Source organism: Opisthocomus hoazin, chromosome 16 (genome assembly GCF_030867145.1).
Source record: "Opisthocomus hoazin isolate bOpiHoa1 chromosome 16, bOpiHoa1.hap1, whole genome shotgun sequence".
Lineage (NCBI taxonomy): Eukaryota > Metazoa > Chordata > Aves > Opisthocomiformes > Opisthocomidae > Opisthocomus > Opisthocomus hoazin.
This window is the reverse complement of record NC_134429.1, coordinates 14837446-14863516: the sequence shown is the minus strand read 5'-3', so window position 1 is coordinate 14863516 and position 26071 is coordinate 14837446. Positions and strand designations below refer to the sequence as shown.

At 44.2% G+C, this 26071-nt stretch overlaps 1 protein-coding gene across 1 annotated transcript in view; it reads right to left on the bottom strand.

Annotated features, from left to right (window-relative positions):
• The window catches only part of IFFO2 (intermediate filament family orphan 2), a 39345-nt gene that overhangs the window by 4848 nt on the left and 8426 nt on the right, over positions 1-26071 (bottom strand). Inside the window, exons 2-6 of the mRNA XM_075437638.1 lie at positions 9060-9120; positions 8685-8780; positions 6313-6453; positions 4432-4574; positions 1616-1736 (exon numbers count right to left, since the gene is read on the bottom strand). Of these exons, the coding sequence (XP_075293753.1) occupies positions 1616-1736; positions 4432-4574; positions 6313-6453; positions 8685-8780; positions 9060-9120 (562 nt within the window). The remainder of the gene's footprint in view (positions 1-1615; positions 1737-4431; positions 4575-6312; positions 6454-8684; positions 8781-9059; positions 9121-26071) is intronic.

Here is a 26071-nt window from a genome sequence, read left to right as displayed (position 1 = left end):
CTATCTCCTGCTGTCACACAGAGACTAAACCAATGCCACTGTTCTCTCTTTCACATTATTACCTACTTACCCTTTCCAGAAAAAAAAATCTCATCAATTTAATGTACCTGCGCTGATGAGCATGAATTACGTCTCCATCCTTCGGCCACATCTGTGGCAGCTCTATCAGGACCATACCCGGTATCAACGTCGGGCTATAACCAGCCTATAGTTACAAGACTCATTCCACTTATCCTTTTATACACAGAAGCGCTTTAAGGAGGAAGGTCATAAAAGCAGGTGGCTAGGGCACCGCGTAAGAACTTGAAAGGAATAAAGCCAGAGGAAGGAAGATTCCGGCATGTAAAGCACTATGTAAAAGACCAGGCACAGACGGAGCAGTCTTTATTCTCAATCTCCATCTACAAGACAAATCTACCCTTTCCTTGTCTAATTTTCATTTAGAAGGATTTAAGCTTCTTAAAACCTTTAGAGTTTTCGCATGGAAGGTCTGAGTTCGGCAATATTCCTCTGATAGCCGTGCTTATACATGCACACATGGGTATATGCAAATAAATCTGTCACTAATTCCAGCACATGGCTACACATTATCACTCTGCCACTCTCCTGGCTCAAAAGACATGTCGCTAAGTACGCTGCTTTCTGCAGTCCCAGCACTTCTCAGTAATCTCCGCAGTTTCAGAGTATGCCAGATGATACACGAATGGGAAGATGTAAATTAACGCACCCCTGGCAGTCAACACAAGACAATATTCAGGAGACTGCTGCCTCAGCATCTTTACACTACAGCGACGATGGAAGAAGGAAGGACTGTTTCTTACCTACTGCTGTTGTGCTACTCAGTAATGAAATAACAGCGTCATGTTTAAGACTACCCGCACAAAGCCAGACCTTGCCATTTCAATCTCTCTTCATGCTTGTTTAGAAGGGCTCGGGAGTCACTGAATGAGGCAGCATGCAGCCATTGGCTCACTTTGTGTGGGATCTTAAGGATTAAAAACAAGCTGTTTATTATCCACCGGTGCCAGGAGATTCCTATTGACTGGGAAGATGGACGCACGAGATTCATGGGTTCAGAAGATCCCTGGGGCCTTCCGCAGTCCTGCAGCCACAGCTGCTTTGTTTGTGATGGGGTATTCATAGTTTAACATCTTCCACAGACCATACCGAGTTTATTTTTCTCCCCACTAGAATAACTGGGCAAAACCATCCCGCACACTACGTGTACTATTTTGACAATTAAAGTGTGAATGAACATGAATGATCATCTACAGAGAAAGTGAGATGCTGTGAGGGAGATGCAGCGATTTAGATGAACGACTGCTCAGGGTGACAGATTGCATGATGCTCCTGGAACAGCGAGACGCATTGGATCTTCTGACACTCGCTTGGTGCTTTTAAATACTCAGTTTGAAGGAGCAGAGGAAATGAAGTTTGGCAAATAAACTGATTGCACAGACCGAAAAGCAACCATAGAGAGAGAGCTCTAAGAGGATTTTAAAATCAAAGCAAGTTTGCGTAGTGAAATATCCAAAGGCTCAAACAGCTAGAAGAGCAGCTGAGGCATACAGCTTCTGCATCGAATAGTCTGAGAAAATAACGGAAATAAACTCACCTCTCCTTGGAGGTCAATTGAAGGATTGCAGTTTGTGAAGTCTTCCCAAAGAAGCAACGTTTCCTCATTCTCCTCCCACGTTAAACTATCACAGTCGTCATCAAAATCGAATGTCTCACGACTGTTAAGATAACAGGAAAAGCATTAGTGAAAACTACTCCAGCCCCACTCCCGCAGTCCTTCAATTAATCTTCTAGAAAAAAAAGAGGCTATGAGAACTGAATGAATGAGACAGTGCAGCAGCTGAAAATCCTCACAGATTTTACAAACAGGCTTCGCCACTGTCTGAGTCCCTCGCTCCTGGGCTCTTTGCCACCCCAAAGCAGAATAAGAGACCCTTGTTAGCATCGCTGGTTCAAGCGCACAGCCCTGGCTCTGTCCTCCAGATGGTGCTGCACATTAGTTTCCCCTGTTTGCAAAACCACAAAAATGTTTGAAACTATTTCTTTTGTACGTGGGAAAATGAGCCCAAACACAGTTTGAGGAATTTTACAAGAAACCGCCACTAGAAAACTCCCTGCTGATTTTCATGTTGAAGCTCAGCCAACATCTTCCCTGCAGCACTTAAAAACATTATATTCAAAGGTAACAACTACGAAAAAACTGAACCCCAAAACGATGTGCAGGTGAGCGTAACTACTTATCGTTGACTTGAACAACAGATAGCACCGCAGCCGCTTAAGACTGAGAACAAACAGTGGCAAGAGTAGCCTTTAACACTGTGATTTGGCCAAGCTGCTTTAGTACGGTCAGTTGTGCAATAAAGGAAAAGTTCCAGCAGGCACTCTAGTCCCTTTTGGTTTGAACAGCAGCAGGGCGAAACACTAGTAGCTGCTTCTTGTCCTTGTTAAGGAGGCCTGACAAAAACCTGAAACTGCTCCCAGCAGCAGGCTGCTAATTTCAGACTGATGCATTTTTGTGACTTTAGTTCACTTCCTTTTCAGCAGATAACATCGCAGCCCGGAAGCCGAGTCCAATACTGTCTCTATGAGGCTGAAGAGCTTGGCAAAAGACACAGACTATTTGTCTACACTCCGCATGACTTTAAAAAATAATTTTTAAAAAACCCAATAAACTTGGACATATGCAAGCGTGCCTTTTGCAACTGAACTTCAAACTAGTTCCTTTTTTCAAGAGCTGTCCTTGTCAGAGCCCACAAAGGCTCCCAGTCCTGACTGCTGCTTACTTCAGGCACGTACGCTGCTCAAAGCCGATGGCATTTTGACTTTTTACTACTAGACACCTAGAGATTAAATTCATTCCAGATAAAATGCAAGCTGCTCTTGGTTTCTGTTAGAGATAAGCTATTCTGCTATTTGTGAAATTTCACTGTCTAGTTCACAAAGCTTCTAAACCCCGACACCCTTAGAGACGTCCCACCTTCAGTAAGCCACAAACACTGTTCTAGATCAACCCAACATGCACGTAACGAGATTCCTGCAACACTGCATGCCAGGTAAGATGAGACCAGGAGATAAGAATCTCACTACCAGCACCAATAAAAACTGGGTATCACAGGACAGGTTTAAGAACAGAACTGAAAACTAAATGCATTACCAACCTAGTAGCTAAATTTTAGCCTCTTTCTTTTCTAAAAAATCCACACTATCTGCTGTCACACTGAATTCTAGCAGTGGAGAAGGCAAAAATCTGTATTTATTACACTGGCTATTAATGAGGGCCTAAAACCACTTAAAACAAGAGTCCTAACAAGAGGAGTTACCTACAACCTGTGCAAAAAACATGCCCTCCTATAAGTGAGATTCAGATAAAGAGACACACATCCTTGAAAACAGAACTTTTGGCAGCAGCTGGCAACAGAAGAGGAGCTAGTCCTCCTTAGGGGGTTTCTTGCATACTCCTACGTATTAAATGCTGTCCTACATTGTGTGGGAAAGCACTAGGCATTCTTCCCTCTGCAGTCACTGCAGAAGTTGGCAGAAGACACCCATATTCGATGCTAGGAAAGTCAGACCTACGGCGCTTGCTGGGGCTCCTCTCTGGCAAAATAAACCAGCAGAGACCCTCAGAAGTCTCACCAGTCTGTGGCCACCTCCGTTATGTCTAGACCAGGAGGAAGAGAACAGCAGGACACATCACCTGCCGGCTTCCCAAACTGCTTCGTGAAGCACCAAGGTGCAGAGAGTCTCCTCTCAGCTTCCACAGCTTCCTACCACTCCAATCAGGGGTAAAGCCTTAGGCAAAATAAATTGCAATTCTTCCCATTCGGGAAAGCAGAGCTTGCAGCCAGGCCTACAGCGCTGACATTCCTGGAACCTAGAAACTGTCGTCCGCTGCTACAACTGATCCTCTGGGCAGATCCAGCACTACCGTTCGCCTGTAGCTCAACCGAAAAACCACAGGAAATGCTACAGAAGTTTGTATCCGTTTTGAACTGAGTTTTGAGTCACTTTGCCAAATTCTGTCCAGCCTGAGCAGCAGCAAGGCTCTTTCCAAACCTCTAGAAATCTAATATTCAACAAAACATACACAACAGACTCCAGTTTTGTACTTTTTTTGCAAGTTTCTTCTTTTGCTACTGTTACAACAGCATAAGCACATCTAGCTTTACTGCTATATTTTTATATCTTCTATAGTCCTTCCTAAGGGAGGAACAGTTTCTGTTAATTGTATTTGAACTTCCAGAAAACCTTTGAGTATGTACCATCCTGGCAGCTCATGTTTAACTCCTGGTGAGCACCGGGTAGAAAAAAAATAATACTTCTGAAAGCATATAGAAGTAACTCAGTACTCGAGTTCTTGGATTAAGCATGCATTTTGGAGTAAGTTTTCCCCACGTTGTCCACAATACTCACAGCTGATTAAACATACGCTTCATTTCATCCGTGATGTTCAAAGAACAGCTGACCTCATCGTCAGAGAACCTGCCGTTGTCCCCGTCCTGTTCAGAGAGGTCATCGTCAGATGTGAGCTTGCGTTCTTTCTTCTTGGAAGCCACCTTAATTGGAGAGAAGAGCAGTAACTAAAAGGTTCGACTGAGGTGCTGTGCCATGAGGGGCAGAAATAAAGAAGGAGAGCCATTAGGTTTGAGCAAATACAGCTGTTCATCAGTCCCCAGGCAATTCAGGGACTGCTCGTATTCAAGACAGAAATTGCATCTGTTAATGAGTGGTGCACACAGAGCACAAGGAAGCAGTTCAAAACGGCGAAGAGCAAAGCAAGCTGCAGGCTGCCAGCGCTCTACAGATGTTCATCTCTGCACTGACACCAGTCCATGATCTACCAGAGAACATGCAGAGGTTAGAATGATACGGGGTAAAAGCACAAGCTGGCAGGAGTGCCCAGGCAGCAGGCTTGAGAGCAATGACAGAACTCTCCCTCTCCTGCCACCACCACAGGCTGTTGCCCCCAGCATTGAATCACCACGAAAGAGCAGACGGGAAGCCTTTCTAGGCAGGCTTTACTCCCACCCCATCAGCAGAGGCAGACCTCTAGTCTTCAGGTTGACGGAAGAAGAGTTAACAGAACCATGAAAAAGCCCGGACAGCCTCAAAGAAATGAAGTTCACAGATGTGCAGAGAACTCAAGGGATACCCCTGTGAAGGGCGCAGGGGATCACTTCTTCATCTGAGGACTGTGAACATCAAATATATTCACAGGTGGTGCCACAGAGTCACAAACACACAGCCTGCTCCCAGCCTACTGTAGTTTTTTCTCTACTTGGCACATCAGCTGCCCCTTTTCTCCATGCTGATCATTTTAACCACTGCATGCTTGACCAAAAGTGCACTTTGTAGTTATCTTTGAGCAGAAAGACATAACAATTCTACTCAAAGATAAGGGTGGAACCACTAGCACAACGGGGTGGCTCAACGTGGTAGGAAAATAATCTCCAACACGGAGAATTGACTCTTTTGGGATACATATGAAAAAACCCTGTCAAACATTCAGGCAACTTCACTCTAGCCAGAAAGCACGACCAGCTGAGCCCACAAGGATCTTTTACAGTGGTTTTGTACAGCATTTAGCACACTATATGGCATCACTACACAGAGAAAAGCATCAGGCTTATTGAAAGACTGAACAAGACACATTTAGATCAAAGCAGAAGGAAGCTGGGTTAATCACAATCGGAACTGCAGTTATGACAGGAGACCCACTGCATTGGGAGCTACAGGTTTGCTCCACACAGAGCTGTAACTGCTTGCTGTTGGAGCAAAATTAAATGACTTTCCTACTAGCACCAAGGAGCCACAACAGCTCAAGGAAAGCAACTGGGGTTTCTAGTCTCACAAAGCAGTCATAGCTCACCACTACAGAAGCGTTATTTCTGGCCATGGAGCTTGAGCCAGAAATAAGAACATCCAGATGACAGTTCTACAAGCTTAAAACCTCTCACTTGTGAAGGAACTAATGTGAGGAAGCCATTTATACAAACCTAGGCCCTGTAATACTTTTTTCCCCTGCACTTGTTGCAGACTAGCATCAGACTAACAGCATGTCTTAAAGGCCACCCTGAGACTTCTTTTTTATTAAACTCTCTAAATTTTGTGCTCTTACTACTACAGCAGCTTCTGCAGAGGAGAGCTGCACTTCAAGACCAAGAAAGAAGAAAATATGTCTACATAGAGAAATTTCAAGAAAAGGCAAATGACCTGGACCGCACTCCTCAACACTGCTCCCTCTTGTCCCCTCACTTCTTATCCTACCCTACAGAAAATTCATGGCCTAATCACCTGGAATATCTTGGAAACGTCTTCAGAGTTGCGCTGCTGCGCTACATCGCACAGCTTGGCTGTGATATCGATTCGCCGACAGATGTCCATGTCCACCTTCATGGCCTTTTCTTGAATCTTTGTGTCCAGGTCTGTCATGGGCTGCAGGAAGGACAGTAGTGATTATCTTCTATTATTATACAGTTCAGGAAAGAAGAGATACCCCACAGTATCTCTCTAACCCCAGGGCATACTGTTCTTAAACAATATTACATCTTCTCCGGGAAAGGCAGTACACAGATAATCTAAATAGGCTAGAGAGCTAACAATTAACATTCACATCTGATTCTAATAAAAGTTCAACTCTGAGTGATTTGCCACCAAAAAAACCTATACCCAGCCCAAAACAACTGCTAGATGTGGCAACAGTAAATTTTTATGGGTCAATAAAGCTTTAAAAATGGAGGAGAAAAACCCTGTTGAGCATGTGCAGAATAGAATGAAATCTAAAACCTGGTGAATACGCAACACTTGCCCCCTCTTTCAGACAGAAAAACTGTGCCTGCAAGAAGTTGCTTTTAAGACAGAACCGAGGCTACTCAGCAACTTCATACATACTACGAAAACAAAATCAAGACTGGATCTGAAGAGATCCATGAAAGCTTGTAACACAAAATAATCCTCATTGGCATTAACCTGGCTTCCAGCCTAGCAAAAACTCCACATGAAAAGTGTTTTGTTGTGCTTCACCCCGGGCAGTAATTATAAACACAACTTATCAGAGATACTCCCACTCCGACAGTACTGCTGGCTCCTTATGAAGAAACGTTGTTCCAGGAAAAGCATATTTTCCAGCCTAGACAAGACCTACTCTGTTGGAAAGTACCACTTCAATGGCTAGGCAACGCTTCCACATTGACCAGAATAGCAGAAAAACTCTTTGCAGAGCTTTCCTAAAATACCAAATCCCCTTTCCAGGAAGAAAGCCTTGGGCTGTTTTTTGGTTGGGGTTTTTTTGGATTTTGTGGGGGTTTTTTTGCCTTTTTTTTTTTGTCTCTCCCCTTCTTTTCCAGTCCCATCAACCACCTTTGGACAATTTTTGTCTTCCAAACACACTGAGAAAAAGAAATCTCTAAACATTGACACACTCTGAACACAATCTTGTCAACTGAACAGGTACCAGTGATTCTTATCCACAGGAAAGCAAGAGTCACATGCCAACATTTTGCATTTCTTTGCCCTAAATATTTACACAGTGGGATTCAAAACAAGCATTCTCACTGCTTTCCTGAGGCTCCCTTCTACCTTACGGAGTTTGCAAAGCCCAAAGCAAACTTTCTCTCCGGTTGAGGAGGAAGATTGCATTCACCGCTGCCCTTTTTGCGCACACTGAGCAACATCTCTTCCCCAGCGAAAAAGTCATCACAGTGATGGAGCCCTAACAAGTTTCTCCCTTTCACACTGCCTCTAACCAAGCATGCCTGTTCTCAATTAAACACCAAAAGAAGAGACGGCTAATTGCCGAATTTCGCATGAACTGATCTTGTGGCCCCGAGAGAATCTATTTGACACCAGGGAGCAGGTTCTGCAAGCTTATGTAAAGACAGAAGGAAGCAGTTCTATGCAAAATTACAGAACAAATAAGCATAATAGGACATATTCATTAGACAACTGGCATCAGCACTACTTCAGTCTTACAGAGAAAAGCACCTTACTTAACGTTCACTGGGCTTATCTTTATAGATATCTGCATGAGTACTTGCTCATGGTAAGAAAATTATCCAGTCTTAGCCTAAAAGATCCCTCAGCTTTGAGAGACAGTCAGTATCTACTCAGACATGAGAAAACAAGTTGTTTTTTAAAAAAAATCAGGTCGAAACAGCACTGGAAACAAAGCCAGATACCTGAACCAGTGATACTTGGTTAATCTCTTCAGAGCGTTCATAAAGGGAGCTGGGAAACACATTAGCATGTCCCTTCTGAACATGACGTTCTTGCGTGACTCGGAGCAGAATGCCCCTGGTCAGCAGAACCTGGTGCTGCAGGGGGATGAACCCTTCACCCTAACCTGCGAGTTCTCCAACCTTTTTTTTTTTTACCCCCACGGCTGCAGATCTGAATGCCGGCACTGCCAGCTGTGGAGAACCGGGAAGGGAGGGAAGAGTCCGGGTTATGGGCTAAGCAGCAAGTTAATGCATCTCTACACAGACCAGACAGGCAGCAGGGGGAAGGGTGATCTGTCTGATGCATTAGATCATAACGGCAGCCATAATGCTAACTACGAAGCAGCACTCACTAAGACCATAACCTTTTTATGAATGAAGCCATTTGCATGACACACACATTTCACAAGGGCAGTGGGAGTTGGCCACTCTGCTCTCCAGCGTACTTACATCACTCATCAGACCCTTAAAGACCACAAGTTCTGCTTTCAGCCGCTCGATCTTTTCATTTAACTCCTCCTGGAGGGCTTCCGCTTCCTGCGCCTCCTGCAAGAGAAAGCACACAAAGAACTAAGAGGCAATAGGCCAACATATGCTTCCGCACTTAACCTGAGCAGGGCTGATAAGGCACATTTCACTTTGTCAGAAACTTCAGCACCTTCCTGCTTCAGCTTCCAAATACTAATCCTCTGCTCTAGCGTACAGCAACGCAGTCAGCTGCTCTAGCTAGAAGAGAGTTTTTTAATTAAACAAATTCAATAAATTACTAGCATAATAAAAGGTGCAGGGGAAACCTACACCTTTCAGTACATATTCAAAACTTACCTCTCGCAGGGTTTCTACCATAGATTCCAGACTCATTCTTCTCGTCAGTTCCTCTTCCCATCTGAAAGACAAGATTTGCAGGCAAAGTGTTAACTAATGGAGAAAAGTAACTTTTTTTTCCCCACAAAAAATCACAAGTCTTCTGATAGATGTAGGATGATGACAGCTATTTGCAATGTAAAGCAGATGGTCCCCCTCACTTGTACACCCTCAAACCAGTAACTTAAGTCTGTAAAAGAATAAAAGCTAAATCCGCTTTCATTGGGATCAGTACTCTTCCTGCTCTCCTATGCAATATTTGGTTGCAAATAAGGCGGGAAATTTTCAGTGCAAAAAGCATCAGTTGAAGGTAAGTTATGCAAATCAGCAGCCTTGCTATTTATCTGTTCAGTCCAATCAATTCATTCGTTTATGTGTCTTCTACATCAAAATCCTCCATAATCTACCCCTCTCAGTCATTTCCCAGCACTACCATTGCAAGCAGAGTACTTGGACAAGCACCCCTGAACACAGGGTCTATACACTCACTGCTGCTGCTGCACGGAAAGGGTGGAAGAAAAGGAATTAGTTACAAACGGTAGAATTAAACCTCCTACTGCAAGCATCATTATGTTTGAATTCGTTATTGGGTTAAGAGTAAAAAAATCCAGCAGTTCCTCTTTTTAAGCACCGAAACCCTTTAAAGAGCAAGCCCCAGTACTTGGCAATACCAACTCCAAAGCCAAGATGCTTGAAAACGTGACGATACACATTCACACACACGGATCTGGTCTGAGCTTGGGAAGGTGCAGGAGAAAGCAAACCATGTGCCACTCTCTTTGAGCAGGCAGTGGTGCCCCGTGAGACTTGCCCAGTCTGTTCCAACAACAGGAATTACACCCCTGGAAACGCACGTGATTAAACCCCTCCTGTGAACGTAACCTCTGAGGACCATCACGATAATTTCTGTTGCCACTTCAACGCTTTTTATAGTTCATCTGAAAAAGGCAAATCAGGGGCCCAGAAAGCTATTGCATCGAAGCAGTCTTGAAAATGCAAGGTTCAATCTGCCACAACGCACCGTTTCACCCTATTTTCAAATCCACAAAGCAACTGGGTGATGGTTAGATTGCAGGATATTCCCACTGCGGCTGCTGATTCGCTGCATACAGAATCACTGTGCTACTCCACACACCTCTGCATTCAAAGTGCAAATTTAATCCCATCTGAAATGGCAGCCAGGGCGGACCGCGTCAGCAGGAGAGGACGCAGGCAGGCGTGGTGGCATTGCAGTTTGCCGTCTTCAGGTGCGATCAGAGACACCTGAATGTGTTACATCTTCATGCAGCGGCAGCAGCTCCGACTAGTGCGGTGCCAAGACGACATGCTGGCTGCGTCCGCTCTTTCCTGCTATTGCGGTGCAGGAATATCCGACATAACAGCGTGTGAATTCTCCATTCTACAGCTGAAGTTTGATTTATGCAGGAAGACTTGTTGTGCATCTTTTTACCAGCAATGATTTACTGCCAAGCAGAGTAAAATATTTAGGCTGAAATTTGCATCTGTCATCAAATGTTTTAGCTCACATTTCCATATCCTGTTTTTTTTTGCTACTAATTACATGTACATTTCTATAAAAATAGTAACTTTGTTTTTCTGATTTTTAATACTAAAGTCAAGAAGGTGAAATTCATTAAAGCAGTCAATTACATTTGCAATCTGTAAGATGGTCTCCTTCTGCTACAGAAGGAGCCTTGCATGGCTTTAATCATTCCTCCCGGTCTTTCTGCCAGCAGGCTGTCATTTATGGATGGAAGTCAAGCAGACACTGCAAAAATTGATACGCTGCTTCCCAAGGTTTTAACTGTTGAAGTGAGGAATACTGGCTGCAGTCAGGTTATCCTGCTGTATTATTTGCATCTCCACAGTGCACTGGGCATTCTGCAAAAAAAGGGATGTATTTTTGGAAAACGTATCTCCATATTTTTACTGACTACGCCAAAAGCTAGCAAAAAGGATTAGCATTCCTCCCCTGCAGTTCAGCCATTCCGGGTGGCTGCCAACATTACGCATCTCAGTGTGCTCAGACTAACCTTCCTCATCCCGCAGAAATTCCAGTAGTTCCATTTCTTTTCTTTGTGCCAGTTCAAGTGCATTTTGCTGAACAGTGATTTACAGCCCTAATTCCCTCCTGTCCAACTCCAGGCAGCGTCTTCACGAGAAGCGGAAGAGGATGCCTCCTTTTACACAGATACACACCCTCCCCACAGTGTTTCTCTTCATGATAGGAACAATAAAACAATCGGGTAATTTCTAGCCAAAAAGTTCCTGCCTAGCAGAAGGAAATTTACACTGGACTGACAATAAGGGTCCTGCTAACCACTAATATCACTTTCTTAACCTCAGAGCACATTTCTCCCACCCGCTACCAAGCTGATTAACCTCATTTAACAGCTCAAAATGCCAATCTTACTTTCTCCTCACACTTAAACCTTGTGCTGTTTGTACCAAAGAGAGGAAAGAGACGGATGGGAAGGTAGAGGATGACAATGGAACAGAGGATTAATCCTCCACTTAGACTTCCAAGGAAGTGAGACAATAGAAGGATTGCTCATTCATATGATCATCCTGTATTTGCTGTAACACACAAGACTTTAAAAGGGACCTTGGCAGCTGCTCTACTACACACTCCACCAAATGCAGCAGCATGGAGTCAGCAGGCCGCTGAGAAGATGCTAACTACGGCTCTGATGTCTTTAATACTCAACATACTCTAAATTATTCTCCCAGTAATCAATAACTTTCTCTTCAGTTACCGTCTAAAAGCAGCAGACTTAGTCCCTGCAAGTCTCAGTCCCAGCAGGCTGCAGATGCCCTCTGCTCCTTAGCAAACAGAGCCAGCGACGCCACTTGCACGTGCAGCCCGAAACGTGGAGGGACCAGAGCCTGGGGCTCCCTTCATCTCAGGGGAAAGGGAAACACCACCCGATCTACCACCTTGCAGCAGAAGCGGGGCGGACCTGGAACTCCTTTGCTGGATAACCACAGGAGAAGCAGCGGCAGGCATGACCAGGACCGTACCACCCAAGGCAAACAGCTACACACCTAGAGGCTAAAAACCCACCAGTCTTCACACCCCTGCTGCAGGATGAACTAGCTGGCTGCTCCTGCTGCTCTCAAATACACTTACTTCTTGGCTCAGATGCAGTAGCTGATACGATATCCAGCTGTATCCAAAAATCCTTTTACTGACCCAGAAAGGCAAACATTGCCATCTAAATCTACCAGACTTCAGGGTTTCTTATTATATTGTCAGTTATTTCTTTAAAAAAATCATAAATATGAATTTCGTATCCAACCAAGCTTTCTTCCTTTTCTCCCCACCTACCACGGATGTTTTAGATCCGACTGCCACCTACCCACCCCCCAAATAAAGGGCTAGTCTGAATTTTGGAAGCTGTGGATCTCTTCCCTTTCACCAGATGTGACGCATTACATTCCAGCTGCATTCAGTCACTGCAGCTTCAGGCCCCAAACTACTTTTGCAGTCATGTCTTACATAGCTTAGAGGAGAACAAAGGCTGCTGGCTTTCTTTAACGGGAATAGCTACATTGCAAGGATATTAGACAAACAAAACACATGAACAGTCAGCCAGGATTAACATTGCTTAAAGCGGTGTTCTTGTAAAGCTGAGTCACACCGCAAACTTGCCTGTTTCCTTTGAAATTGGAAGAGTAGCTACCAGTTCACCGATACTAATGTCTCCCACACTGAAGCAAGCCGGTGGACACATCCCAAGAACTGGATAATGTCCCTTCACAGCTTCTCTAAGTTTTCAAGGCTCAGTGTTAATGAGATTAAACTGAGCAGTCTATGCTGACACAAGCAGCTTCAAAACACTGTCCTACTCCCTGAATACCTATGTCAACCAACGGGAACATCTGCCTTTCTTCTCTCTCAGTATCAAGTCAAGCTCAGGAATACTAACCAGTGAAGGAACTGCCCACTGGAGCAGATTCACAAAACCACTTTAGAATGGAAAGTTAGCTTCAGAGAAGTTTGCCTTTCCAAAAATCGTTCAGGAATTTCCTTTTTAAAACCCAGGATTTTTAGATACAAGTATGGTATTATTTAGACAACGTGTGTACAGAATATGCCAGATATACCTACTGCTTTAAATATGTTTTTGCTCAAGGCAGCAGGGCACAAGTAGACCACCTGATAGTTAATGATGTCTAATGGTATCAATTGCACTATTTCTTTCATTAAAAATATCCCTCCCTCAAGGAAGCAAGTATTTCTCCAGTAACATTTAACAACAATACATTTTTTCCATTAAAAAAAAACTCCTTAGGAAGACAAGACCCTTCTTCCTGGTAGTTTTATACCCAGTCACGCAGAGAAGAAACCCACCAAACAGAAAGAGGGCAACAGAAAACATTTACAGCAGTCTAAGTTTTTCCCCTGCCATTCTCTCAGGTTCCGACTCCAAAGCCTTTCACCCCGTTATTGCTGGAGTGCCTTCCCATCAGCCTGTGGGGACGAAAGCAGTAACAGAAAGGAAAACCTAATAGCTCTTGAGTGCTTAAGTCCACAACGGGAAACAAAAGTGTTAGTTTGAACAATGACTATGAAATGCTCGTGAAAATATTCAGAGCTAACGATTCCTGAAAACATAAACATACTGAAGGGATGAACTGTCGGCGCTACTTCAGGGAATTTTTTCTTGCACACTAAGCCCTTTTCAGCACGAGATGCACCCAGCCCTGCTCGTCTGCTGGATACAAAGCATCGAAGGTGCACTCTCTGACGTACCACACCTGCAAGAAGACAGAACCCCCATGCTACTGCAGGACCGAGGCATTACACCTCCGGCGCTGCCCGGGAGGGTTTGCACTCGGCCGTCACAGGTTAGAGACACGTCTGTGCTCCCATTCCTCGGCGGCACTGCTTGTTCTTTGGCGTGTTGGAATCTTCTCCACGCCCATACGTTGTTTACAGGAACGCCAAATGGCAAGGCGTATCGCACTGCTCACTGGCGCTGGCACGGGATTTAACACTTCGCATGCACAAGCCTAACCCATGTAACCATCCCGCATTACTCACGGTCGTTACACGCCGCCTCTCACCCCGGGTCTGTAGTAACATGCCCACTAATCCCCTCTCCAACACCTAGAAAATAACTATCAACATTACAGTTTATAACTCTGGTTATTATACACTGATTTCATTCGAACTGACTTAACAGCCCATCAGATGTACCAACTTCCATTCCCCACAGCCTGATCCTGTAATCGGCCGAAACAGAAGTTTGGGCAGGGCACGCTGTTCATGAGAAACACGCTGTGGTCGTTTGGCGTAAGAGAGCATCGTGTTCAAGACTTTGTGGACAGATGTAAAGAAACCTTTATGATACTAAAATTCTGCTGCAGCGTCCGTCTCTATTTAACCATTTGCCAGATATCAAATGGTGTTTCTTACCCGAGAGAAGCACCTCCATCTGCAAGCTCACTAAATCATTCCTGATTCTAGAAGACAGTTTGGGATTGCAAATACAAACAGCCACCCGCATGTTTTCATGCAGCTTGAAAGAACTTGGCCACGCAAGATGGACTTAATTTGAAAAACCTCTATGAAGCCTTCTTCATATTGTTAAGAGAGGAAAAAAAAAAAGAAACAATGCACTGTTCTCTCTGCTTTGAGAACCCTTGCTTAAGAGATCATTTTCCCACCCAGTCTTAGTTTAGCCCTGTATTAGCTGTAAGCTAACTGTATTAGCTGCATTAAGCAATTAGCTTACTCACAAACGCTACCTCTTGTTTAAGTGAGCATTTTTAAGATGCTGTAATATAGGGATTCTTCCAGATTATCCCAAGCACAGACCATTTTGATCCCACATGTCCTGACTTCTTATTGAAGCAAATTAAATGTTAGTTGATGGGCTTCATGTAAAACGTATTAATTTAATGTGAATGCCTGATTCCATTAAAGCCTGGCTGTAACACAACAGCAGGGGCACTCTCGAATGAAGGCCTGTTTCTTGCCTGTTGCAAGCAACATCCCCTCCCCAGAACCTCTTTGCTAGCAGTCAGTCACTGCAGCATCAAATTTCCCAAACATCGGAGCAATGGAGGAGTTGGTATCCTGGAACCTCTAGCAATGGGCTAGATGATACAGCTAAAAATCACTGCATAGCAGAACTTGTACCCTTTGCACTATTAATACTTGGGTGTTTCTTTATGAAGGAGAGGTTAATATTAAAAGTCCTGTTCTAGACTTGAGCTATACTTGAAACAGCATACAGACCTTCGAACAACAGCAACTGCTTGTGAAGAGAATTACTAAAAGGACTTACTATACAGAAAAATATTGCATAATTATGCCTGCCGACTACATTCACCTGGAAAGATGCTCCAGCCTGTTAGTGGAACCACAATAAAAATCATCTGCAAGTTCATTTGTGTTTTGTTCCTGACCACACACGGTGTTTAAACAAAAGCCAGGCATAACGTCACAAGAGTTCAACAACTTCAAGTAGAAGCAACCGCCATGCCTGCATTCCTTTCTAGAGAAAATTACCGTGCTTTTAATTCATTAGGAGAATCCACACACAATTGTGCAACATTCACAGAAACATTAAACACATTTTAAGCTACACGGCTACAAGTCATACGCTCCTGCATGACTTATTCTTGCAAACAACACTGCACTAAATAAAGGCCATTTTTAAATCTGACATGTCTTTGGATACTTGCATAAGGTTTGGACCTCTCCTTTTGTATTTGCACCCAGCCCCAAACACAGCAGTCCATTAACAAAGACACAAGATACTTGCTCAAAGCAGGCTAACAGCGGGTGAGGCTGCTGTTGGGTGGTTTTGTGTATTTTATACACCTTCCCGACAGAGAAAGCACATAAGAGATCTCCTGTCTTTGCAAAGGAGTCTGCATGATGCAGGCGTATCAGTTATGAACTTCAGTTGTTTTCAACCTCATAGCTAAACAAGTGAAGAATAAAAAAAAAAAAAAAATTCCTTGAAAGTCTTCCATTTACCAGTGCATCCAAGGCTATTAACATTAGTAGTCTATTTCCACATCACACAGTACAAATTCACTTGAAATACTGCTGCCTGAAAAGAAATAATGATTTTTTTTCACTGTAGGTAGACCGAGAAACAGCGTAAAACAGATGGAGCCATCAAGCTCACTGCTGCCCAGCTTTCGCTTTAAGCAAGGCCAAGCTCCCTGACTAACTGCTCTGGACCGAGGAACTGCAATTCAGCTCGCGCTCAGAGCACGGAGGTGCTGGAGCTCTGAACCGAACAAGTGCCATGCAAAGAAGCCTTGTATTTTCTCTAGGGATTATAACCTCAGCAGCATCCTGGTTTCTGTCCGTTCTGCAGGAGCGAGTCCAGAACTTCAGCAAGGAGGTAAGTAACTTTCATCGGAAAGAAAGGTTTTGTACAGCTGCTTCTTTCCCCACGTACTGCTCACTCTTTGCTTCTCTAAACCTGTTTCATAATCTCCTGAAGAGAAAGATCAGGCCCATGATGGCATAACCCAACCGTGTGTATCACTGGCCTGCCCATTCTGCAGCAGCAAATGCTTTTAAATACGGTTAAACCTGCGAGAAGGGTTTGGAACCGCAACTCCTGCCAGCGACGGCCAGGGGTACACCCTCTTGCAATGAACCTGACGAGGGAAGGTGATTCTTTTTACTGTTTCATGCAAGCTCACAGCATCTTTACACCTCTGCATACCTCCTCTGCTACTCCCGTCTGCCTCAGGCATATGGAAACCGTAACTGCTTCGGAGGAACAGAGCTTATAGAGTTTAAAGGTAAAAACTCCAAAAGGCCTCTCTCTATTCAATCTTTATTAATAAGGTATCCATACTCTAGAACAAGAGTATAATTAAAAAAAAAACAAAAACAAAAACCACCACATTTTATCACTAGTGCTCTCCACACCTTACACCCTGATGTTGAACACAGGAACACAACCATTTCCCACAGAGAAATGATTTCTGGTTAGTCATAAACCGTTGCGACTGATAAGATACCATGAGATTGCGAGCTCTCAGAGCAAGTTTATGATGTAATTCATGATACGATAACTAATCCATAAGGTAAACTCAACACCACTTTCTGTATCCTCCTCTTACGCCTGCCAGCGTGTCAAGACAGATTTACAAATCTGTGCCCAACCTGTCCCAGCAACCACAAGCACAAGAAATAACAGCTCGAGCCGCATTCACCTCTCAGCCCGGAGCGGCGGGCGCTGACAGGCTGCGGCAAAGCGTCGCCGGCAGAATTAAGGCCAGTTGTATTCCCCTCAGCACCAGCAACTTCAATTCATTTGTCACTCCTGTCAAAATCTTCGTGGCAGTGTTTACAACCCCTGAACAAATATACGTCTCTTAAGCATGAACAAATAATTCTGCAGTGTGGCTCTGCTGCAGCTTTTGACAGCTGAAATGCAGTTTTTTCGCTACGTACAGCGGACCCCAGGGAAAGGGAGAGGGATTTGTTCGGTAACCCGAGAAAGCAAGGCCTGCCTGCCTTCCATTTTCCAGCAAGCTTAGCAGTGTCTGAGGCCAGCCCCAAAGTGCTCCTAACAAAAGAGCCTTGTGAGAAAAAGCAGCTCAGGCAAACACAAGGCCTACAAGACTGGCCTGTGTGCTTGTTTTGGGGGGGGTGGTTAAGGATTTTATAAGTTATATATATTTATATATGAAGGAAAAGCAGCCAAGAGACAAGGTAAGGACAAAACAGTCTACAATTAGAAAAATGCCAATAGCTCAAGACTAGGCAAAGACTTAAGAAGTGTGGGGGGTAGGAAATACGCAACACGGAGAAGCAGAACCTCTCAGAAGCCTACCTCTAGGGAGTTCCCACTGCAAAAGGGCAACGTTACGGTGAGCTTCAAGCTTCCAACGACTGAGACCAGCCCGCAGTTGTACTGAGAGAGCCTTACAGCTACCAGAAACACATCACAGACATGTGAGCTGCACAACAATTAAATTAGATAGGTTATCACCTTCTAGCAAGCTGCTCTCTGATATTAAGACAGGCAGTACTATTCCCTAGGCCAGCAGGATACCCAGTTTCTGCAGGCAGCTGCTGGGGAGCGGGACCTTCCAGCACCACGTCTCTGGGCCTCCAAGACTGCTGCAGCCACACTTTGTTCTGAAATGAAGCATCAGACAGGCAGTTTGCTTGACAAGTCAGCTCAGCTTCCAGCAACACGATACAGCCCACACATGGCATAGTAAATGTGATTAGGCCTAACTGCGAAACATCTGATAAGATTTATACCCAAACACCCATTTGTCACAGATCAATATACCATGACACTTCTGGCAAGATGAGAATCGGAGCCGTGCTTTTTGGGTTTCTTTCTACCTCGGCTGTGCAGAACTAAGTCATCTTCATAAACATTTTATTGTAGCCCAGGTAGCTACCACATCAGCCTTCCTGGGACACCACTCACATTCTTGCTTCTCTTCCTCTTGTATCAATTAAGTCCAAGGCATTTCCCCCATTTTATAGGTATATCCGCTTATTCTTTTTCCTTTCTCTCTCTGTATGTATTTCTATTAACAATAAAAAGGAAATTTAAGAAGGTGGACACATCCTGATTTCACTGTACTGGAGGACAGCGCTGTATTTCCAAGGTTGTTTCCCATGCTGCTATTCCCATTTACCTCTGGCAGGGCTCGTGGCGCCGACGGGCATTGACCGTGGCCACAACCCACCGACCAGCACCATTACAAACAAAGAGGAGAAGTAAAACTCGAGCAACTAATACAATCGGGAAGAAACCCCGTTCCTACAGAGATCAGACCAGCGGTCTCAAAAGCTGTCGTACTATAACTCTCATTTTCAGCTCACACCCGAGTCCATGCTCACATCAGCTCTGTCTGCTCAAACCGTTTTGCAGAAAACAGCAGCACCGTGCTCGTTTCTATACACGAGCACGGCAAACCCTTCTCTCACTTGCCACGGAGGTAAACAGAGGAGCTCTGCGTACTCCAGGCCCGCAGAAGACAACTGCGAGCGCAGCTTATGAAACAGCCACGGCAAAGAACACTACATTCCTGTAAAATTGTTGTTGTAACTGCAGATAAAGTAATTACTCTGACTCATTTTGAAACAGGTAATCTGAAAAGCACAGGATTACATTACTGTACATTGCTGCTAGCTACAAGTTAATTATCAAATACTGAATTCCCATGTAAGGAAATCTCTAGCAAACATTCGTACTACAAACCTCACACACTAAAGACAGCCAATCGCATATATACAGTTATTTTACAACTGCCCATCAACACACTGCAATTTTATGGCATTCAGCACGTCAAACATTCAGGTGTGTTGCCCTAATGCTTTGGCACCATACAAAGAAAATTGCTGTAAAATTCACCCAAGTAAACTCCCGACTAATGACCATCCTCTTTGAAGAAAGTATTACTGAAATACAGTGACAGATGCTACAAAACTTAAAGAGAGGGACAAAAAGCAGCACAGAGACTATGAGCCTGCAGCAAAGTACTGACTTTTGTAATTTTTTTTACTTCCTGCAAAAGTCAAAATGCTGCCCATGATTCCCTACTCCTTCTGAGGAGCTGCTTTATGTTTATCTACCCACCTCTGGCACTGCAGGGTGGGTTACATTTCATTACGTGGGGCTGGCAGACACGTACAAGCATCTCTGAACAAATGAGAAGCAGGAGTTGGACATCTCGAAGCAGTTTTTTTGCTAACCCTGCAATAGCAGGGCAGGAAACAGTAGCCCATGGAGTGCTTTTCAATCTCGTTGCTGCTCTTGCCTAGACTATCCATCACCTTGAATTCTTTCGGCCGACGTACAGAAATAGCCTGGTGCAAGTGCTAATGCGAGAAACTTGTAGAGTCGCAGCGCGCTGCCCTGCAAAGGTCAGCAGCGGCTTGCAGAGAGCCTGCGCAGAGCAAGGGGAGGCTGCGCGAGGAGCCCGGGCTGCGGGACACCGCGTGCCGTCCTCCCGCCGGGCCGGGGCAGCCACGCGATGCCCGCGGCCAGCTCATCGCCAACATCCACACCAGCACAGCAACATCCACACGTTCTGCTACGGGGGGAGCAGAACGGAGCGAGAAAAATTTCTGCTGCAGACTGGGAGCTGGGTTGTTTATAAGTGAGTTACCAACAACACTTCTGCGCGCAGTTTCAGCAACAAAACTGCACAATGCAAAGGGATTATTATAACTGACTCACGGAATAATCACGGAAAAATCCATCCATTGTTTAGGGAGACTTAAAAATTGCTTAACGCTCTTAATTTAATCAAATACATTTAAACAGCGGAAGATGGCACCAGCATGCCTGTCCCAGAATCTGAAGCTTCACTGGCTTAAAAGAAAAAAAATAAAATAAAATTTAAAACAACCAATCTTATTCCAGGCCTTCAATACAGTTGTACCACTTTGCCAAGATGCAAGACTACTAACACAAGTACTTCAGGAAAAAAACTCCACGCCATTGTAGACTGCACGCTAGGTAGCGTTCAGCAAATATTTATAATAAATAAAAGCTTTCTGCAGCCTGCCACCAAGTATGACTCCCAACTCCTGTCCTGCACCCTAAATATTTAACTCATGATCTGACCTTGATACATGGTGGTTTCTAAAGCAGGGGGTCCCGCCCTGTTTCTCTTCTCTGTAGCACGCTAATTCCAACTCTTAGCCCTTTACCTCAACTTCAGCACATTAATTTTAGAGCAGTAATATAAAAATACCTATTAATTAATCCAACAGATCAGTAAAAAGTATTGCCAGCACACATGACTGCGTCAGACTTGGCCATGACTTGTTTCTGAAGCCAAGCACCCCAAGAGCTTCATTGCTTCCACATAAAATCAAGCACACGAGACTTGAGTTGATTTTCTAGGTTGTCCCTCTCACCTTTAGAAGTACAACAAGAATCCACATTTTTCCACAGATAACTGTATTCCCCCTTTTCTCCCCTTTCCTTTTTTTACCCCTAATTCTCTGTTCTTTCCCATTTTTTATCCCCAGAAGGCAGAAGACACTTCAAGAGCTCATAGAAATATTAGTATGGAGGAGGGCTTCTGGGTGGGAGGAAAAAGCATAAGAAAACATACACTAAAACAGATTTGAAATCTACTTCTAGTCAAGCACACTTACTGTACCAAAGGAGTATAATTCTCTATAGCTCTAGCCTTTCAAAAACTTTAAAAAGATGTCGCAGAAGTGTGCTCAAATATACACCATCACTGTTTTAAAAATACATTTGTATTTTTATGGTCTCGGGACATTTCAGTTGTAATTTCTTGCCTCCTACTGCTGCTAAGGACTCTTAGCAAAATACAGCCACCTTGCCAAAAGTCTGGCAGCTGAGGAGACAAGTAGTTACAGCAGAGATTTAAAGCCATAATAAGATCTAACGCTAAGCTGTCGGAAAGTACAGGCAAACTTCTGTGGCATGAATTTCCTTTCCATTTTCTATAAACACCTCATGAAAGCTTTCATGAATGTCCTCTTGGAGGCTGCCAAGTTAAAATAGTGCATTATCTCAGCTGATGCACATGACTACATGGAAGATTCTTACATCACAGCTCCAAGCGAAATAATCGAGCAGGCTTTTAACTACAGGAAATTTTTCCCATGTAGGGTGCAGATTATTTCTTTTCCAAACTGCCTTAGGACTTCATGGCAATCTGCTAGGAACAGGAGGACGCAGACATTTCGAGCGTTGCTGTGGCACTGTGGGTCTCCTGCTCTCGAGACGGAGCGGGGGGTTCTGGCACTGGAGCACTTCCACTCACGGTGAGTCTGTGAGCTTCACGTTGAGTTCCACGGAATGGATTCCCAGCTGGATCTCTTGGAAAGAGGTGTTTGCACAGTTAAGCCAGCATGAAGCTCAGTATCACCCTGGAGAGCAAACGAAGGATGTCTGCCTGACTTCCACAGCTGAAAAATATCCCAGTTCAACTGATAGCCTTTCCGAAGGACCGCTTTCAGGAACACACCAGAGTAAATAGCACATGTTGCATTTGCGCTAGCTGGTGACCTTAAAAGAAACACATCACTGGCACGGCACAAAATGCTCAGAGACAGCACCATTTTCAACACCTACTGCAATCTCCTAACACATAAACCCCATCTCCTTTTCAACAGATGTTCCCACCTTCCTTCATTTCAGTGTTCAGGAAAATCATCCATTCCGGGGAAGAACTGATCCATTCCTGTAAAGAAATACTGAACTACACGTACAACCAGCTAAGCTTAGCTGCTAGGATGTAACCTGTACTAAGTACACAACACTGGTGTTTTAACATCCTCTCTCATAAAACGTCTTCATCTGACTTGCTGATTTCATGGGTAAATGCTTTCTACATATCGCCACTCCCTTCGCTAGCCATGTGGTAACCACCCTGCTGTTATCACCTCAAACCAATTCTGAAAAGCTCTGGTAAGACCAAGTGATAACAGATTGGGATGCTGTGGAAAGGAACCAGAGATCCTGCTGGAATGTATCACCGGATTGTTTTCATTCGCTTCTGCAGTTCTTCAGCCTAAGATGCCAAGAACAACCAAGCTGCAGCTGAGGCGCTCACTGCTCTCCTTACCTTGTCTTTAGGTTCATCTCTATCTGCCCTTCCTCTTCCTCCACATTCTTCAAAAACCAGCCTCAAAACTCGGAGCTAGAAGTCATCTTAATCTCTGCCCCAATACTAAATACTTTCATGAAACCTATTAATGACCAAGGAAACTGTTTATTGAAACGAGATCATGCTTATCTGCTTTCAGGAGTCAGGAAGGCAGGTGGGACACATACCTAGTACGTAGCAAAGCCTCCAAAGAACGCTCCTGTATGTCCATTATCTTATCTACATTTTAAGAGTTTTATTACCTTTGTAAAGGTCAATATATTTAAGCGTAGCTTTTATGTGCAGTATCAGGATTCTAAGAACACAAATATAACAGAGGGTAAGAAATAAACTGCTCTTCAAAGGCTCCCGTGACACTTGAGGAAATACACAGCACTCCTCACACCGTCCTTCAAGGGATGCAAGAACGCTCACTCCGTTTAAGCTGCTTTAATCACTTCTCGTACAATGGGCAGATTAATATAGTTTAGGATTCCTAGTTAATTATGGTGACTAGCCTTTACAGAATTACCATTAAACCACGGTACTATGCCATTTAGATGGAGGCAAATTAATAAAGATGACAGCTAGGAGGATATACAAGTCAAGATTAGGCATTTTTAAATATTTGTACAAAGGCAGATCAGTCTTCAATTCACACAAACATAATCGTTGTTTTTGCTGTCTCGGTTGCATAAATTCCCAAGAACGTAACTGTTTAGTACTTGAATTCACAGGCACACAATGGGGAAACAGCCCTCGACGAACCGTGGCCCGCGCTGGCATACCCTCGCAGAGATTAGTCGCAGACTCCCCGCAGCCTCACCTAGCCTCTGCAAGGCAGCAGGCTCCGTGTGCCTACCGCTGCAGAGCAAGCTGCCGCTCAGTTTTCCCAAACGAAATCCAATTTTAAGGCAGTCTGAAACACTGCAAATTGTTACTCGTGGAGGGGGGATGAACTACGGGCAGTGGCAACCCTGTGCTGTTTACGGAGGGAAGCGATGGACAGCAGCAGAGTTCCAGCACAAAGGTGGTTTTACTGCAAAAGGCCAGTGGAAAGGAAGCGAGTGACTGAGGCGCTGACCTCATTCCCCAGCCTTTCGACTGCCCTACAATTTACAGGAGAATTCGGCTGAGTCATGGACCCAAACCCCACCTAAATCAAAGCCCACTCGACAAGAGAACCATGCTAGCTCACCACGGGGAATAAATCCCTGCTCGTAGGCCTAGTGCTGTATCTCATTGCGAATTTCATAGGAGAAAGATCAAACAGTAATTAATGCTTCACTGAACGTCAGAGAAGGAAAAAAGCTGTACATTTGAAAATAGGATGACAGCTCTCTCAGGGCTGGAACAAAATGACACTGGTTCAGCGCATCAACACCTCCTTCGCAGCACCCACAGCAACACAGCCTGCCTCGACATGGCGACTGCAAAGCTCTTCCTACAATCTCCTACATCAAATAGTAGGTAGAGAAGGCAGTAAATTCCTTCCAGCCATTGAAACTTCACAGGGAAGAGTCTGCATCGCATATAAATGGACAGAAGGATGTAATGCCCAACAGGGGAAGAGGAGCTACGAAGCAAAATGGGTTTATTTGCAGATCCATCACAAGCTCCCACCGGGAGCTTGCTGTCCTTCAGGGACAGTTATCACAATATGAGCTTACTTACGTCCCATAGCCATTCTTGAAAGGATAAAATTCTGTACAGCATCTCTGCAAGTGGGACTTCATTCCCAGGGTCACTTTGTCCCTTTTAACAAGAAAAGCTGGTCTCCCACTGACAACCGGCAGTTCTACGCTCTGGTTAAGAATACAGATTAGTGGAAAAACATTTTCCAGGGCATTAAGGAGTTCCTAAGTGCTTTGCACTCCCTTTTTCTCCCTTTCTTGAAGCAAACAAAAAAAAAAAGGGGGGGGGGGGGTTTCAAAACTGCACGGATGACAGAAACAGTCAAAGGCGAGGTGATGCTGGTATAGTCATTTGGGGGAAAAACAAATCAGCAGAAGAGTTAGAAACAGAATCCAGACTGCACAATGCTTCATCGCGCGGTCAGTGCCTTACTGGAAAAGAAGTTAGAGGGGGAAATAAAGATTTTTCTTTCATACCTGCAAGGGGGGGAATTCTTTCGTAGCAGTTTTAGTAATAACAGCTTTCTGAACCCTTAAAATATTCCCATTACGATTCAACATTAATACACTCGTGCCATTCTACAGACCTATGTAAAATCACACCAATACCTCATATTTATTTGTATCTGTATTTGTACCTCATATTTATTTATCTGTATTAGAGAAAACTGAATTTTAAAAAACAAAGTGACATAGTTCTATTTTCTCCCCTCATAGACATGCAGACAACTTTTACCTGGAAGAACCCACAGACCGAAATGCATTTTCCATTGAAACCATGGATTTGGAATAAATACTGGGCCAGCATCCCTTTGATCTCTAATTCCAGCATGAGTCACCGCATGGAATAAACACTTCTACTGTATTTAAGGGTAAAGGGGGATCCACTCCTTTTATACATCAACACTTCCTTCAGGTTCTCTGTGTTCATGAACCACTGTCAATTAATAAGTTTTCTTGCCCACATGAAGGGGACTAAGTTAATCCTTCCCTGGCATTCTTCTTTAGTACAGGGTTTGTGAACTGTCAACCACCGTTGATCTCTGTTTACACACACAACCTCCCACCTACACCTCAAAGCAAACAACCCGGGGTTTGCACACCTCTGTACCGATAACCCCACAATACAGAACTCGATCTGAAGCCTACCTGCGCACAAAGGCATTGTAATTTCTATTCAGGTTTGTGAAACCATTTAAGATTGAGAAATCAAAACATTTGGCTTGTCCATAGCGCCAAGAGATTTGTGAAGTGACATGGGACTGAGGTTCAGGCTCTAATGCCAAGTTTTGCTTTCGATTCTATTTCAGGGCAAAGTCAGACTAAACCCACTGAAACTAGCATCAGATCGAAGATTAAACTCAGAGCCCCGTTACAAACAGTAGCAATGCAAGCCATCTATTTGATCACACGCAGCTCAAATCCTTCTCTAAAGCAACACACATTGGTGGTTTCCAGACACAAAAAGCCAAAAAAGGGAGAACTGAACATTTCTTCAGCGAGAACAAGCTCCAAAACACAGCAGTGGGCTTATTTTTGAAGCCATGACACAGAAGGCAGACGTGACTAGGTTCAGTCCCAAAATCTAGTTGGAAGTGGATTCAAATTAACAATCCGCTGGGGAAGCGGGATACATCAAGCCCAGCAGAGCTCTTCCAAATTGAGTCCAGTAACCATCAAGTCACGTGTAGATGAGTTCAAGTGTGGAAATGCTTGAACAAAAGGCTGAACAAATGCATCATCTGTGATTCA